This window comes from Notolepis coatsorum, assembly GCF_963971535.1.
Source record: "Notolepis coatsorum genome assembly, chromosome: 3".
Taxonomy (NCBI): domain Eukaryota; kingdom Metazoa; phylum Chordata; class Actinopteri; order Aulopiformes; family Paralepididae; genus Notolepis; species Notolepis coatsorum.
In genome coordinates, this window is record NC_140167.1 from 817831 (window position 1) to 833955 (window position 16125).

At 47.9% G+C, this 16125-nt stretch overlaps 1 protein-coding gene across 1 annotated transcript in view; it reads left to right on the top strand.

The window, feature by feature from the left end:
• syne1b (spectrin repeat containing, nuclear envelope 1b) overlaps positions 1-16125 on the top strand; it is a gene marked incomplete at its 5' end in the record, with an annotated part of 448744 nt that overhangs the window by 137730 nt on the left and 294889 nt on the right. Inside the window, 9 exon segments of the mRNA XM_084310306.1 lie at positions 2562-2749; positions 3952-4075; positions 5147-5313; positions 9704-9857; positions 10850-11129; positions 11898-12007; positions 12533-12774; positions 13086-13265; positions 13804-13954. Of these exon segments, the coding sequence (XP_084166432.1) occupies positions 2562-2749; positions 3952-4075; positions 5147-5313; positions 9704-9857; positions 10850-11129; positions 11898-12007; positions 12533-12774; positions 13086-13265; positions 13804-13954 (1596 nt within the window).

Below are 16125 nucleotides of genomic sequence, written 5' to 3' on the forward strand. Positions count from 1 at the left end.
TACTTTAAGTGTACCTATACTATAGTGTATAGGGCTGTGAAGCTATGTATCCCCCCCCCTGCTGTTTTGACACCCAAGATAATCAATAAAGGATTATCTTATCTTATCTTATTTCACTCTCATCCGCTCTGATGAAGGTTATTTAGACGGAAAGCTTGTCAATAAAGTGAACAACTAAGATAAGATGAGATATTCCTTTATTGATCCCCTTGGGGAAATCCGGGCTTCATAGCAGCATGGGGGAGGTGGAGGTACAGGTACGGGCAGGGTAATAGTAGACATTAATATAGACAATTAACTGTAGGAAGGGGGAAACATAATTTAATTTCTCTGTATGTCTTGCACATTATGAGAAGCGACAATAAAGCTGACTTTGACTTTTGACTTTGACAATAAAAACACATTTGAATATATACTGTACATATGACAAAAAATAAACAGTGTAATAAACAATATAATTAACTCTGAACAGTGTAAACAAGGTGCAGATGAGGGTCTGTATGGAGTATCGGTTATATCATACATTACAATAAATATGGCAATAAAGAATTTGAATCTGAATGTATACTATGAGTATGAGTAAAAGTAAACGGTATACACAAGGTGCAGTATACACAAGGTACCCTAACGATATACTCTACGTCATACGTTGTAGTCCGTGCAGGTTTTGGTGGTTAAGAGTCAGACACACTTAGTGGTCAGACGTTCCTAATAGTTCTCGAGTTCTGCAGCCGTTAGTTCTCCAGCTGCTGGCAGCAGTCCGTGCCTAATGAAGCCTAGTGAAGCCTAATGAAGCCTAATGGCCGCCGGCACAAAGGACTGGCCGAGGCAGTTAGTGGAGTGTCAGGGGGGTATGAGTCTGTGGCTGAACATGCTCCTCATAGAGGGGGTGGGAGGGGGAGGGGGATTCTTAATATATTATTATTGTATTATGCACAATTCGTTGCGGGCAAGACCCCCCGCATTTCATTGTATACTTGTATGCCGTGACAAATAAAACTCTTGACTTGACTTGACTTGGAGGGGTTCTCCGGCCAGCTTCCTTCTCATCCCCCTCTCCGCCACCATCTCTAGTCTGACCAGCTGGACTCCCACCACCTCTAGTCTGACCAGCTGGACCCCCACCACCTCTAGTCTGACCAGCTGGACTCCCCCCATCTCTAGTCTGACCAGCTGGACTCTCACCACCTCTAGTCTGACCAGCTGGACTCCCACCATCTCTAGTCTGACCAGCTGGACTCCCACCACCTCTAGTCTGACCAGCTGGACTCCCCCCACCTCTAGTCTGACCAGCTGGACTCTCACCACCTCTAGTCTGACCAGCTGGACTCCCACCACCTCTAGTCTGACCAGCTGGACTCCCACCACCTCTAGTCTGACCAGCTGGACTCCCACCACCTCTAGTCTGACCAGCTGGACTCCCACCACCTCTAGTCTGACCAGCTGGACTCCCCCCACCTCTAGTCTGACCAGCTGGACCCCCACCACCTCTAGTCTGACCAGCTGGACTCCCCCCATCTCTAGTCTGACCAGCTGGACTCTCACCACCTCTAGTCTGACCAGCTGGACTCCCACCATCTCTAGTCTGACCAGCTGGACTCCCACCACCTCTAGTCTGACCAGCTGGACTCCCACCACCTCTAGTCTGACCAGCTGGACTCCCCCCACCTCTAGTCTGACCAGCTGGACTCCCCCATCTCTAGTCTGACCAGCTGGACCCCCCCACCTCTAGTCTGACCAGCTGGACCCCCCCCACCTCTAGTCTGACCAGCTGGACTCCCACCACCTCTAGTCTGACCAGCTGGACTCCCACCACCTCTAGTCTGACCAGCTGGACTCCCCCCACCTCTAGTCTGACCAGCTGGACTCTCACCACCTCTAGTCTGACCAGCTGGACTCCCACCACCTCTAGTCTGACCAGCTGGACTCCCACCACCTCTAGTCTGACCAGCTGGACCCCCCCCACCTCTAGTCTGACCAGCTGGACTCCCACCACCTCTAGTCTGACCAGCTGGACTCCCACCACCTCTAGTCTGACCAGCTGGACTCCCACCACCTCTAGTCTGACCAGCTGGACTCCCACCACCTCTAGTCTGACCAGCTGGAAAAAAAAGTATGAAGAACAGTAAAGTAAGAACACATTTGAATAACAGTAAAATAAGACATAAAGAAAATAACAAATACAATTATTAAAAACGATAATTATTTAAATAAAAATAATAGAAATAAAGAAAAATAAGACAATAAAATAAAGATAATAATTCATTTAAAAGCTAGTTTAAAAAGGTACGTGCCAATACAAGACACCCGTTCCTCCATGTCTCTGTATGAGTATCCCCAGATGTAATGTGATTGTTGTCTTTGTCTTTCTCTCTCTCCCCCTCTCTATCTCCCCCCCTCTCCCTCTCCCTCTCAATCTCTCTCCCTCTCCCCCCTCCCTCCCTCTCTCTCTCCCCCTCCCTCTCTCTCTCCGCCTCTCTATCTCACCCCCCTCTCTCTCTCTCTCTCCCCCTCCCTCTCCCTCTCCCCCTCTCCCTCCCTACCCCCCCCTCTCCCTCCAGGATGTGTCTCAGTGTCTGGAGAGGCTGAAGGCGGCCATGTTGTCTCTGTGGGCCGGAGCCCGCAGGCTCAGTGACCGGCAGCAGGCTGAGCGGGCCGTGACGCTGCTGCAGAGCGGCTACGACCACGACGTGCAGCGGGCCAAGGACAAGCAGGGCAGCCTGGAGCACCTGTTGACTCTCTGGCAGAGGTAGGGTCAGCCTGGAGGGTCAGCCTGGAGCACCTGCTGACTCTCTGGCAGAGGTAGGGTCAGCCTGGAGCACCTGTTGACTCTCTGGCAGAGGTAGGGTCAGCCTGGAGCACCTGTTGACTCTCTGGCAGAGGTAGGGTCAGCCTGGAGCACCTGTTGACTCTCTGGCAGAGGTAGGGTCAGCCTGGAGCACCTGTTGACTCTCTGGCAGAGGTAGGGTCAGCCTGGAGCACCTGCTGACTTTCTGGCAGAGGTAGGGTCAGCCTGGAACACCTGCTGACTCTCTGGCAGAGGTAGGGTCAGCCTGGAGCACCTGCTGACTCTCTGGCAGAGGTAGGGTCAGCCTGGAACACCTGCTGACTCTCTGGCAGAGGTAGGGTCAGCCTGGAGCACCTGCTGACCAGAGGTAGGGGCAGCCTGGAGCACCTGCTGACCAGAGGTAGGGTCAGCCTGGAGCACCTGCTGACCAGAGGTAGGGGCAGCCTGGAGCACCTGCTGACCAGAGGTAGGGGCAGCCTGGAGCACCTGCTGACCAGAGGTAGGGGCAGCCTGGAGCACCTGCTGACCAGAGGTAGGGTCAGCCTGGAGCACCTGTTGACTCTCTGGCAGAGGTAGGGTCTCTGGCTCGGTCAGGCGTCGCTACCAACACAACACACGGTGTTCACGGGTAGGAAGCCGTTGTGTCATGATTCTTGGTTGTTGCAACAGCGACTCCTACTGGTCAGTCTAGGAGGGAGATAGCATGATCCTCTGCGGGCGTTACGCTCTCCTAGTAAAACTCCTAGCTGTCAGGGGAAAAGAAGCGGGGGATGGGAGAAAAGTTGAAAAGGTAAAGAAAATAATACTAATAATTAACTGAACTGCAAAACAACTGTGTTTCAATGCTTGGCAAAAGTGCTGATAATAAACTAAGGAAAACTATGAAAGCCAAAATGCAAGAAAAAGCTAGTTGTTAGCTGGTTTGTTTAGAGTATGTAATGCATTGAAAATGGGGGACCCCATGTAAACAAGACGGAAGTCTTTCTCTGGTCTGCATCCCCTTAGCAGTACTGTATTGTACCCATTCTGCAATCTGTTAATAAAATGTTCAATCAATCAATCAAAGCTAACTCTAGAATGTTCAGCCCACCCTATGTACTTAAAACTGTAATATAGATATGGAACTTATAAGACATCGGCGTGTCTCTGTTACTTTGTGTCAGGTACGAGAAGGATCGCTCCAACTTGGTGTCCTGTTTGGAGCGGAGCGAGTCTGCGTCCACACCAGAGAGCCGCGGCCTACCGGCCGACAAGAGCAAGCTGACGAGCGAGATACAGGACCTGCAGGTAAACAAGCTGACGAGATACAGGACCTGCAGGTAAACAAGCTACAGAGATACAGGACCTGCAGGTAAACAAGCTACAGAGATACAGGACCTGCAGGTAAACAAGCTGCAGAGATACAGGACCTGCAGGTAAACAAGCTGCAGAGATACAGGACCTGCAGGTAAACGGAATACATACATCATACATATTCCCATACTATGTAACAACAACCCATCATCTACACACACTGCACACACATCCACATGTACACACTCACTTTAACAAACACTCACCTTACCACTCACTTTATTCACTTTAGACACTTTAACACACTAGGGTTATCTATTACACTTTATATGGATCTATTATTCAAGAGATTTGCACCACATTCATACCTCATTTGCACCGTCTGGTATGTCGGAAGGTTCCCGGTTCGATTCCCGCTCCTCCCGGGGGGGGGGTGTCGAAGTGTCCTTGAGCAAGACACTTAACCCCTAACTGCTCTCGATGAGCAGGTTGGCACCTTGCATGGTCGCCTCCGCCGTCGGTGTGTGAATGTGTGAGTGAACGGGTAAAATGTGAGGAACTAATTGTAAAGCGTTTTGGATAAAAGCTGCTATATAAATGCTAGGGATGGGTACCGAATCCGGTACTTTTAAGGGTACCGACTGAATCACGTCGATACTACCGAGTACGGATTCACGTGAGATCCACCGGTGCTACATTTCAGTACTGTAACCAAACTTTTTGAGTATGAGTAACAGTGAGGTACAATGCAGAAATGAGATGAGGTACAAAACTTAGGGTAGGGTGCAAATGAGGTATGGATGTAGTGCAAATCTCTTTAATAATAGATCAATATAAAGTGTCTAAAGGGAGTAAAGTGAGTGGTAAGGTGAGTTTAAAGTGAGTGTGTACATGTGGATGTGTGTGCAGTGAGTGTGATGATGGGTTGTTACATCGTGTCATTGTCATTGAGCATCCTGATGGCCTGGGGACCGGTATCGATTGTATCGGTTCAAACGTGAACTGTACCCAACCCGAATAAATCCACCATCCCACCCCCCCCCCCCCCCCCCCCACCCCCTTTAGGGCTTGCACTGTGAGCTGCTCTCCCTGGAGCCCCTCCATGCCGGGCTGGCCTCTCTGGGCTCGTCTCTGTGTGCAGCGGCCCCGGAGCTGAGGGCCGGGGAGCTGAGGGAGGAGCTGGTGGCGCTGGAGAGGAGGCTGCTCTGTCAGAACCAGGCCATCCCCCACAGGTAGGACTCTGTCAGAACCAGAACTAAGCCATCCCTCACAGGTAGAGACTCTGTCAGAACCAGAACCAAGCCATCCCTCACAGGTAGTGTAGTGGAGTACTTTGATTTCTCACACTATAGAATGAATCAGGACTGAAGACAGAGATGCAGACGGCACAGGGCAGATCGGATGAAAAGGAGGAACTTGTTTATTTCACATGAAGATCAAAACCAAAGTCCTAACAGTCACAGTATCGGAGGCAATATTTATACTCTCATTCCCTGTCATGTTGCAATAAAGGCAGGTCACTTTTCTAATTGGTCAAGTTTTGGTGCAAGATAGGTGTGTTCTAATAGTTGTTATAGCCAATTTTCCTTTTTAAACTGCGTGGTTTTCTGGCTTGTTCATCGTTTTTCACAAAACCGGTCTGCACTGGAGTTCTGCGAGCTCCTCTCAGTGTGAGTTTATCTGAGGCCACAGGCTGAGTTCAGACTTATTCTTTCACAATCTTTCTGGTGTTTATGTGTGAATAAAGGAATATTAGAATATCCCTTGCACTCCTTCTGGGCCACTCTGACACCGTTTGCTCAGAGGATATAAATGTCTGTGACCTGGGATGTGTTTTGTAATGACCTGTAACCATAAAGGTGTAATCTATTTTATATAGGATGTGCATATATGGCATTCTGCCACCACAATCCTCCCTTTCATGGCAATGCCATGAATATGTACTACTTATCCGTGCCTACCACATATATGTACTAGTGATATATGTAATAATGACTGTTAATACTTCACATGACTAAATTAATGAGTATAAACATAACACCCTACTCGGTACCAACATGCAAGATGTACCTCAGATATACCTTGGCTATACAATACATTTTCATTAATGAAACACTTCATTAATGAGAGGGAAAAAACCTGATACCGCAGATTTGTTACAGAAAAAAAACTCGTATCCCAGTGTCGTTCCTCAGTGGCACCTGAAATGCTGTGCCTCATTGTTGGTCTTTGTAAACCATCAGCATGCACAAGTTGAACATTTTCAAAGCATAAACTACTATTAAATTAATTTATTATTTGTAACTTATTCATCACCAAGTAAATTGCAGATTACTGTATGAAGTTTTCCCTTCTATATTTGCAAAAACCAACCTATCATCTAAAAGCTTTTCTTTTATATGCTGAAAACATTTTGATAATAATGTTAAATAATAGGACACACAACTTTGCTTGTTCAGTGCCTCATACGTCCTTTTTCCTGTGTATTTTACACCTTATCTCCCCACTTAAAATCTTTATTCAACCATCATACTGTCCCACATTTTGTGTTTAACCTGTTTCCCATCTCAACATATCCTCCCTTTAGATACACCCGTATTTATACCGTGACTATGCACTAGTCTTTTGTGTATATATATACCAACTCCCCCAGTTACTGTGCCTAGAAGCAGAATACGTCGACCAAGCAGTGAAAATCACTGCTCAGGCTTATCTAATCCATAGACCTACTAATTTCGTAAGTCCATTCGAGGCATTATGGCAAAAGGCCCACAATATTTCAGTAAACCTCCGTCCTTACAGGAGAAAAAATGTACTCCCTGTTGTCAAGATTTGTAAGAAAGGTAAAACCGTGACCTATTGTGACTTACAGCCAGCAACTTTCCCCTTCAACCCTCCACCTTACTTTCTTCAACATTTGACTAACCGTCAATATTTTGTTAAACATGATTATCTTACATAAATGCAAACACAACAACCGTAAATACATAAAATGGCATTTTCACAACAAACACTCTTTATCAATGTTGACTCAACGTCTCTGTCCAGTCCATAGTCCATGCTTTACATACGATTTCCTGATGTTTACCATACCAGGTACTCAGGTTTGAACGTGCTTAGCCTCCACGATCGGACGAGATTGGGCATGTTCAGGCTGGTATGACTGTAAGCCAATCCTCTGTAAGCAAGAATAGTCTGCCGAGAAGTCCTCCTTCTCCACCTCCTTCTCCACCTTTGGGCTGCTCCTAGACCCACAGTCTGTCCATCATCCGTCCAACACTACCTCGCCAGGCCAATGCAACATGTCCACAGAAAAATTACAATTAGAAATTCCCATATATAACTACTTGTTTACACCACTATTCCCATTCTAAATTTGACCTAGCCAAGCTCCATTGTACAGTCCCGTGCCAACATTTTCACTGTTTACTCCAATACACATAATAGGTTACGGAGAGATTCAAGTTTACTAATACTCTCTCCTAGCCATCTTGGCCTATCTTACAAACTATAATAGTTGACCTCCTAAAAGTAAACATTGAATGCACAACCAATTCTCATTCACTCATTGATACAATTAGTTGCTAAACCAGACTTGTGCAGTAACTGTTCTAGTGACATACAACCGCTTACTGGAAATATCCAATTCTATAATACATTGAAAGAAATGATGAATAAGACTCTTTAATTTGTATGGTTCACTTTGACCTTTGGAACCTGCTTGTGTAGGGTACCCCTCTTTGTCCCTTAGGACACACCCCCCCACCAGGTCAGGCTGATCCCATCTTGAACATAAGCCACCTCTTGCGAGCTGCACAGTATTCAAATAGAGACCCCCTCCCCCGGCAGAGATAGATTTCTTCTTCTTTGATCTAGTTCTCATAACCGAGAGGTCCCCATTCCCCGGGCACACATCTAGACAGGAATCCCTTAGGCCTTAACCCCAAATACATGAATTTCACATTTCACATCACTTTGTCACAATCCAGGTACATTCATCACGTCCATCATGACTCGCTTTATCGTGTTGGCCGTCAACCTGGGGGCACCATCATTTCATTTCATTATATTTCAGTTTGCACTTGGTACAGATTCCTATAACTCCTTTTGTTATTATATTCAAATACACCCATAAGCAAAAAGGAGCAGGAAGAAGAATAAATTCTTATTATTACCTGTCCCCTGTCAAATAAAATAAAGTAAATTTGATGGTCGGTGCATACAACCATTACTTGCATATGGTCGAGGGTCATGTCATGGATATACATTATATGGATATACATATAACTATGGAGGCTTATTGTTGCTCTCCTTATGTAAAAAAAAAAAATAATAAAAATGGAAACAAAATGTCAAATAAGTTATGTCCTTATTTACTCAATATATGTTCATACAGTGAGATTGCTGGCAAGGTGACCCCAATTGGGCTGGCATGTGGAGTTGCACTTGTACTTAACTTTGAGGTGCTGGCTTTGGTGTCATTTGCGGCAGACTTCTGTCCAGCGCATCCCCCCTGGATCCCTCAGGACCTTCAGTCTCTGCCTCCTCCAGCCTCTGCTGTCCCACTTGGATTTATGATAAAGGAATACAGAACAGAAAACGTATACCATCTGCTGGCTTGCGCATGGTCATTTCTGTTTATCACTATCTTATAAAAACACTATCCTTGTTTTCGTCCAGAACTCCGTGTCGCGTTCCAGGTGATGCCTGAGTCGTGCTTCCTTGTCTCGGACTGTTGTTGGATTGGCTCGCCCCACTCTGGTCTCTCTCTTTCAAAGGATGCTCTCTCTTTGACAGAATGCTTATTTTGCACTGTTTGCAACAGGCTGCCCATGCAAAGTCCTATGCAGGACCTTTTAAGCTGCGGTGCTGGCCTGCAATGGCCTGTTTGCCTCAGTGTTACTTTAGCACTTTTTATTAGTTTAGCTTTTCCATGGAATTACATCATATCAAGTTAGTTAGCTTAGGTTAATGATCAGATAACATATCAAAACATCCATGGCGCGCCCAAACTTACAGATTCACTCGTCTCCTATACTCACTCATGTCTGGTCAGTCGTCCTTGTCATCACTTTTCACAAGTCGTGATGTTTTTCCTTTTTAATTTATTCCTCTCTTTGACCAAATGACAAATCATTTGTTCATTACCTTAACCTCTTCCACCTGTGGAACATTTTCTGAGAAAAAAAAAAAACGCCTAAAATATATATATATATATATATATACATACATACATACATACATATTGGCAAATGGAATATTGCTCCACTTCCTACGAGGTCCATTTGCATCTTCTTGGTATCTAGGGACATCCATAACCCCAGGGAATGTACTCACAGTGTCAGAATACACCGTGTCTATTACTAGGCCCCTTAAATTGTGATGAAAACAATGTGTTAGCGATGCTCAGAAAACATTATTAGCATTCATGGTGCACCCATACACATTCACCCCTATCTGTTTACCATACTCAATCAATTCACTTCTGTCACCGCCTATTGTTATTTGTCACACAACTCCTGGTTCTCTCCTTTTTTCCTGAAAATAGATATAAACAGTGGTTAATTGCAGTTTATTCAGAACAATAATTCTGTAAAATATAATTTCCTGTACTGTGTACAGACTGGCAGGGCTGCAGAAGCACCTGTCCCAGGTGGAGCAGTTTGACCTGGCGCTGCTGAAGTTCTCCCAGTGGAGCGAGAACCTGCTGTCCAGCCTGCACTCCACCTGCCAGGTGAACATCTCCGCCCTGAAGCCTGCAGCGGACCAGGTCCAGGTGAGAACCACACACACATCATTCATCATTCATTATTCATTCAGATAGGAACACATTGGGTTGCATGGACTTGGATTAAGCCTACTTCTAGATTAAAGGAACACGCCAACTTTGGGGGAAATTAGCTTATTTGCTCTCAAGAAAATAGTTCAGACTATGCTGCCCTGCAGAAGCTAACTGCAGAGAAAATGGCTTTAAAGTTTTTTGACTATCCAGTGATTTTGTAGTTTCTGCCATTTTGTATACCTGTTTTCTCTAAAACAGAGCAAGATTGAACTCCGAAACGTTGTCACAAGATATAGCAGATATTGAGAAATAAAATGTCACTTATAACTAAATTTTGAAATTTGTTTTAGTTACTGCAGTTCTCTTCTGCAGGGCAGTATGTTCTTATTTATTTATTTCTACATGTGGTAAATAAATACACAAGTCACAACATCGGTTTGGGAGTTTTTTGGAAAGTGTATTTTGTTACTTTTGACAGAGCTAGGCTACTGGTCCATATCCACTTCCAGTCATTGTGCTAAGCTAGCCAGCCCACTGTGGGTCTCTCTCTGCACGCACTGAGATGAGAAGGGTATCTATATTCTTGTCTGACTCTGGGGGGAAAATAAGCACATTCCCCCAAAAGTTGGCATGTTCCTTTAACCATTTCACTATCAACCACATTACCAAAGGGTTAACCCTTTCACTGCGACGATACAGAAGGTTAACCCTTTCACTGCCACACGACAAAGGGTTAATCCTTTCACAACCACACGACAGAAGGTTAACCATCTGTAGTGTGGTAGTGAAAGGTTAACCGTCTGTAGTGTGGTAGTGAAAGGGTTAAGAACCTGCTTTCACTGCTTTTCACTCCAAGTACATTTCCTAACAATATAACTATTCTTAATCGTTGTCTGTGAAACCAGCCCACTGAGTTACGAGCGTTTTGTCGTACAGCATCTTAAAGCGGTACTTTAACCCACGCCCCGGCCCCGTGTGTGTGGCAGGAGACCCTGCAGACGCTGCAGCAGCAGGAGGCCGGGGCCCGGCGGCACCTGGAGCAGCAGACGGAGCTGCTGTGTGGCTGCTGTGAGCCCGGCGACGCGCAGCTCTTCCAGAGCCGCCAGGAGAGCGGCCTGCAGCCCTACCTGGAGGCGCAGCAGATCGCCCGGCTGCGGGGGGAGTGCCTGCAGCGCCTGGAGGCCTTCCTGCAGAGCCGCACGGCAGCGGCCGGGGTCCTGCGGGCGCTGAGGCAGACGGCGGAGGGCGCCGGGAGCTGGGACCGGGGTCAGTTTCAGGTTCAGTTAGGGACGTCCCATATTATCGGCCTACCGATATTGGCATTGAAATGTAAAAAGATTTTTTTTTTTTTTTTTTTACATTTATTTAACCTTTATTTACCCAGGCAAGCAAGTAAGAAGAAATTCTTATTTTATTTATTGTCAAAAGTATGCATAATGTTATAATGTTATAATTACCTGAAATTATTCCGTTTTTGGGGAATAATTGCAGGGGGGGACCCTGCATATATCGGTATCGGTTGATATCGGTATCGGAAATTAAGAGTTGGACAATATCGGTATATCGGATATCGGTAAAAAAGCCAATATCGAACATCCCTAGTTTCATTTATTTATTTCAAACCATGCAACTTATACAATACAAGACGACCACAAAACCTCCTCCTTATACCTTTTCCAATATTCCTTTTTTTAACTTTCTTTTAAGAAATAAAAGAAATACACATTTTTTTTAACTTCTCTCCCCCTTTCTTCTCTCTCTCCCTCTGGTTCTCGCTCTTCATTTCTCTTTTTCCCTCTCTCCCTTTCCTTCTCTCTCCCTTATTTGTTGTTGTCCTTGTATAATATTTGCTACTGTCATTTTGTATTTTATTTACTTGTAACAAAAACATAACCATAACAAGGCCTTTGCTTTTTGGACAGGCTGCTTTTGTATATAAGAATTTGTTCTTAATTGCTTGCCTGGATAAATAAAGGTTTAAAAAAAAAAAAAAATGTAAATGTCTTTTAAACTGGTTCATGTTTCTTTCCTCAGGTCGGGTGGAGGAGCTGCAGCAGGAGCTGGCCGCTGTGGTGCCGGACGTGGCCCACTTGGAGCAGCTCGCCGTGGGCCTCGACACGGGCCTCTGCCAGGGCCACCTCCACGTGAGTAACCCTAACCCAAGGACCACCTCCACGTGAGTAACCCTAACCCAAGGGCCACCTCCACGTGAGTAACCCTAACCCTAACCCAAGGGCCACCTCCACGTGAGTAACCCTAACCCAAGGGCCACCTCCACGTGAGTAACCCTAACCCTAACCCCCAGGGCCACCTCCACGTGAGTGGAGAGGAGGAGGAGTGAATGAATGAATGACTTTATTTGACAATATAAAAATAAACATGTGACAGAAAGCACAGTCAGGAGATACTGCCAAGGATGAACACAAGAAAGCTCAGAGCTTATTTCCATTGTGGTCCTTGTGGGGGGGGGGAACGAGATGCTTAGACATGCATCACACAGACATGACATCACAACACATCACATATACCATTTAACATTTATATACATAACAGACGCATAAGAACATGTAAGGGTGCCTTTTAGCTGAGTGTCTGGGTTAAGTATCGTCCATTTTGAGCCATGTCTTCAGGCTGGACTTGAATCGAACAGCATTGATTACGATTTTCAGGTCACTGAAGAGGGGGGGTCGTCGCGGACCTCGTGCCGGGTGCTGGCGGACTCGCTGAGCGGGGAGCTGGACGCCGTGAGGAACCTGCTGGGCGCCAGGCAGAGCGAGGCGGAGGCGCTGGGCGCGCTGTGGACCTCGTTCAGGCAGCGCAAGGAGCAGCTGCTCAAGATCGTGGAGGACATCGAGGAGAAGGCGGATCACCAGAGCCTCAGGGAGCCCAGCCTGCACGGCCTGCAGCAGAGGTAGAATCATGTTCTTTGTGTGATTGATTGATTGATTCACACATTTTAAACATTTCATTACTGTTTCAATAAGGATGTCACCCCTCTCCCTCGCTCTGTGCCGGTATCAGCTTGTTGATGTACTGGGGAATTCAAAACATTCTGCCCTGCTCAGTGTGGTACTCACACTAACACCCTGCTCGCTCTGAACCACCGTCTCCTGCTCATTTCGACCTCTCTTACCTGGCACCTTTAGATGCTACCATCTCCCCCCAATCTATACATCACATACATTGAAAAAACACCCCTAAACACCAGTTTTCTCTCGCCAGGCTGCGCTTCTTCAACCAGTTGGAGGACGAGCTGCAGAGCCACCAGCACGAGGAGCAGTGGCTGCGGGACAAGGGGCGCACGCTGGCCCAGAGAGACGCAGAGCTGGGGGGGGAGGTGCTGCGGGAGCTCAGCCTCCTGGAGGGCACCTGGGAGGACACCCAGAGGCTCATCACAGACAGGTACGTCTACCTGGGAGGACACCCAGAGGCTCATCACCGACAGGTACGTCTAACCCTGACCCTGGAGAGCACCTGGGAGGACACCCAGAGGCTCATCACCGACAGGTACGTCCACCTGGGAGGACACCCAGAGGCTCATCACCGACAGGTACGCCCCCCTCCGGACCACCCCCTAGTTGAGACTCAGCCCCCCTCAGGACCACCCCCTAGTTGAGGCTCAGCCCCCCTCCAGACCACCCCCTAGTGGAGACTCAGCCCCCCTCCAGACCAACCCTAGTTTAGACTCAGCCCCCCTCCAGACCACCCCCTAGTTGAGGCTCAGCCCCCCCCCCCCCCCCCCCCCTCCGGACCACCCCCTAGTTGAGACTCAGCCCCCCTCCAGACCACCTCCTAGTGGAGACTCAGCCCCCCTCCAGATCACCCCCTAGTGGAGACTCAGCCCCCCTCCAGACCACCCCCTAGTGGAGACTTAGCACCATCTTGTTTGAAGAGCCTGTGAAGGCCCTGAGCGTGACGGTCCTCTGTATCTGCGTGTCAGACAGGAGCAGTGCAGTGTTCTGGTGGAGCTCATGAGGGAGTACCAGGGCCTGAAGGCCTCCATCAGCGGCGTCACGGAGAGCAGCGAGGCGGTGGTGGAGATCAGCTCTGCCCTGAAGGACCACGAGGAGACCAAGAGGTCGCTGTCCAAGGTGAGGACAACCATGTATCTATTGATTCTCTCCATCGTGGATACACTGGGGCGACAGTGGCTCGGGAGGTAGAGCAGTCGTCTGGCAATCTGGAGGTTCCCGGTTCGATTCCCGCTCCTCCCGGGCAGCGTGTCGATGTGTCCTTGAGCAAGACACTTAACCCCCTAATTGCTCCCGATGAGCAGGTTGGCACCTTGCATGGTTGCCTCCGCCGTCGGTGTGTGAATGGGTAAAATGTGAGGAACAAATTGTAAAGCGCTTTGGATAAAAGCACTATATAAAAAAGCAGCCATTGGGGTGCTCCAGTAGCACACCATGTTACCGCGCTGCGTCGCGGGACTCCGTGCTGCGTCACGGATCTGGTTGACTCCGAGTTCGATTCCCGGACTCGCCGTCATTTGCCGAATGTCTCCCCCTGCTCTCTCTCCCGTTTCACCCTACAACTGTCGGTCATGCTTGACCAGAAAAAGCGATAAACGCTAAAAAATAAAGTAAAAAAAAAAAAAAGCAGCCATTTACCATTTACCATATCTATTCTCTTTGATTCTCTACATCGTGCCCCAGTCTCGTTAAACTGCATGGCAGTCCTTCCCGTTCTCAGATTAAAGGAGCTGTAAGTGGTATTTTTCTTGTTAAAATAAGTATTAAGTAACTCCACATTCCGACAGCCATCACTGATATAGAGTGTCTGGTCAGTAACATGGGTCTCCCAGTCCCTCCACTCTGCAGTAAACAGTCATCACTGATATAGAGTGTCTGGTCAGTAACATGGGTCTCCCAGTCCCTCCACTCTGCAGTAAACAGTCATCACTGATATAGAGTGTCTGGTCAGTAACATGGGTCTCCCAGTCCCTCCACTCTGCAGTAAACAGACATCACTGATACAGAGTGTCTGGTCAGTAACATGGGTCTACCAGTCCCTCCACTCTGCAGTAAACAGCCATCACTGATATAGAGTGTCTGGTCAGTAACATGGGTCTCCCAGTCCCTCCACTCTGCAGTAAACAGACATCACTGATATAGAGTGTCTGGTCAGTAACATGGGTCTCTCAGTCCCTCCACTCTGCAGTAAACAGCCATCACTGATATAGAGTGTCTGGTCAGTAACATGGGTCTTCCAGTCCCTCCACTCTGCAGTAAACAGACATCACTGATATAGAGTGTCTGGTCAGTAACATGGGTCTCCCAGTCCCTCCTGCTCTGCAGTAAACAGACATCACTGATATAGAGTGTCTGGTCAGTAACATGGGTCTCCCAGTCCCTCCACTCTGCAGTAAACAGCCATCACTGATATAGAGTGTCTGGTCAGTAACATGGGTCTCCCAGTCCCTCCACTCTGCAGTAAACAGCCATCACTGATATAGAGTGTCTGGTCAGTAACATGGGTCTCCCAGTCCCTCCTGCTCTGCAGTAAACAGCCATCACTGATACAGAGTGTCTGGTCAGTAACATGGGTCTCCCAGTCCCTCCTGCTCTGCAGTAAACACAAAATACATTTCCGTTCCCACTTTATCCAATCAGGAGAGAGAACCCTAGATATATTTTCTTTACTTATTTCAAGAAATCTTGCCAAGCCAATATTTCTATATTCAGATCTAATTTGATTGCTTCTATTTATCTTTTAACTATGACCCTGCCCATACCTGTACCTCCCCTCCCCCCTCCACCACGCTGCTATGACGCCGAAATTAATCAATAAAGGATTATCTGATCTTAACACCTCTCTCTCTCTCTCTCTCTCTCTCTCTCTCTCTCTCTCTCTCTCTCTCTTCCTCTCTCTCTCTCCCCCCCCTCTCTCTCTTCCTCCCTCCCCCCCCTTCTCCCCCCTCCTCCTCCCCTCTCTCTCCCCCTCTCTCTCTCCCCCCTCCCCCCTCTCTCTCCCTCCCCTCCCTTCTCTCTCCCCCCTCCCTCCCTTCTCTCTCTCTCCCCCCCCCTCTCTCTCTCTCCCCCCCTTCTCTCTCTCCCCCCTCTCCCTCCCCCATCCCCCCTCTCTCCCCCCCCTCTCTCTTCCTCTCTCTCTCTCTCTCTCTCCTCCCTCCCTCCCCTCTCTCTCCCCCCTCTCTCTCTCCCCCCTCCCCCCTCTCTCTCCCTCCCCTCCCCCCTCCCTTCTCTCTCCCCCCTCCCTCCCTTCTCTCTCTCCCCCCCCCCCCCCTCTCTCTCTCCCCCCCTTC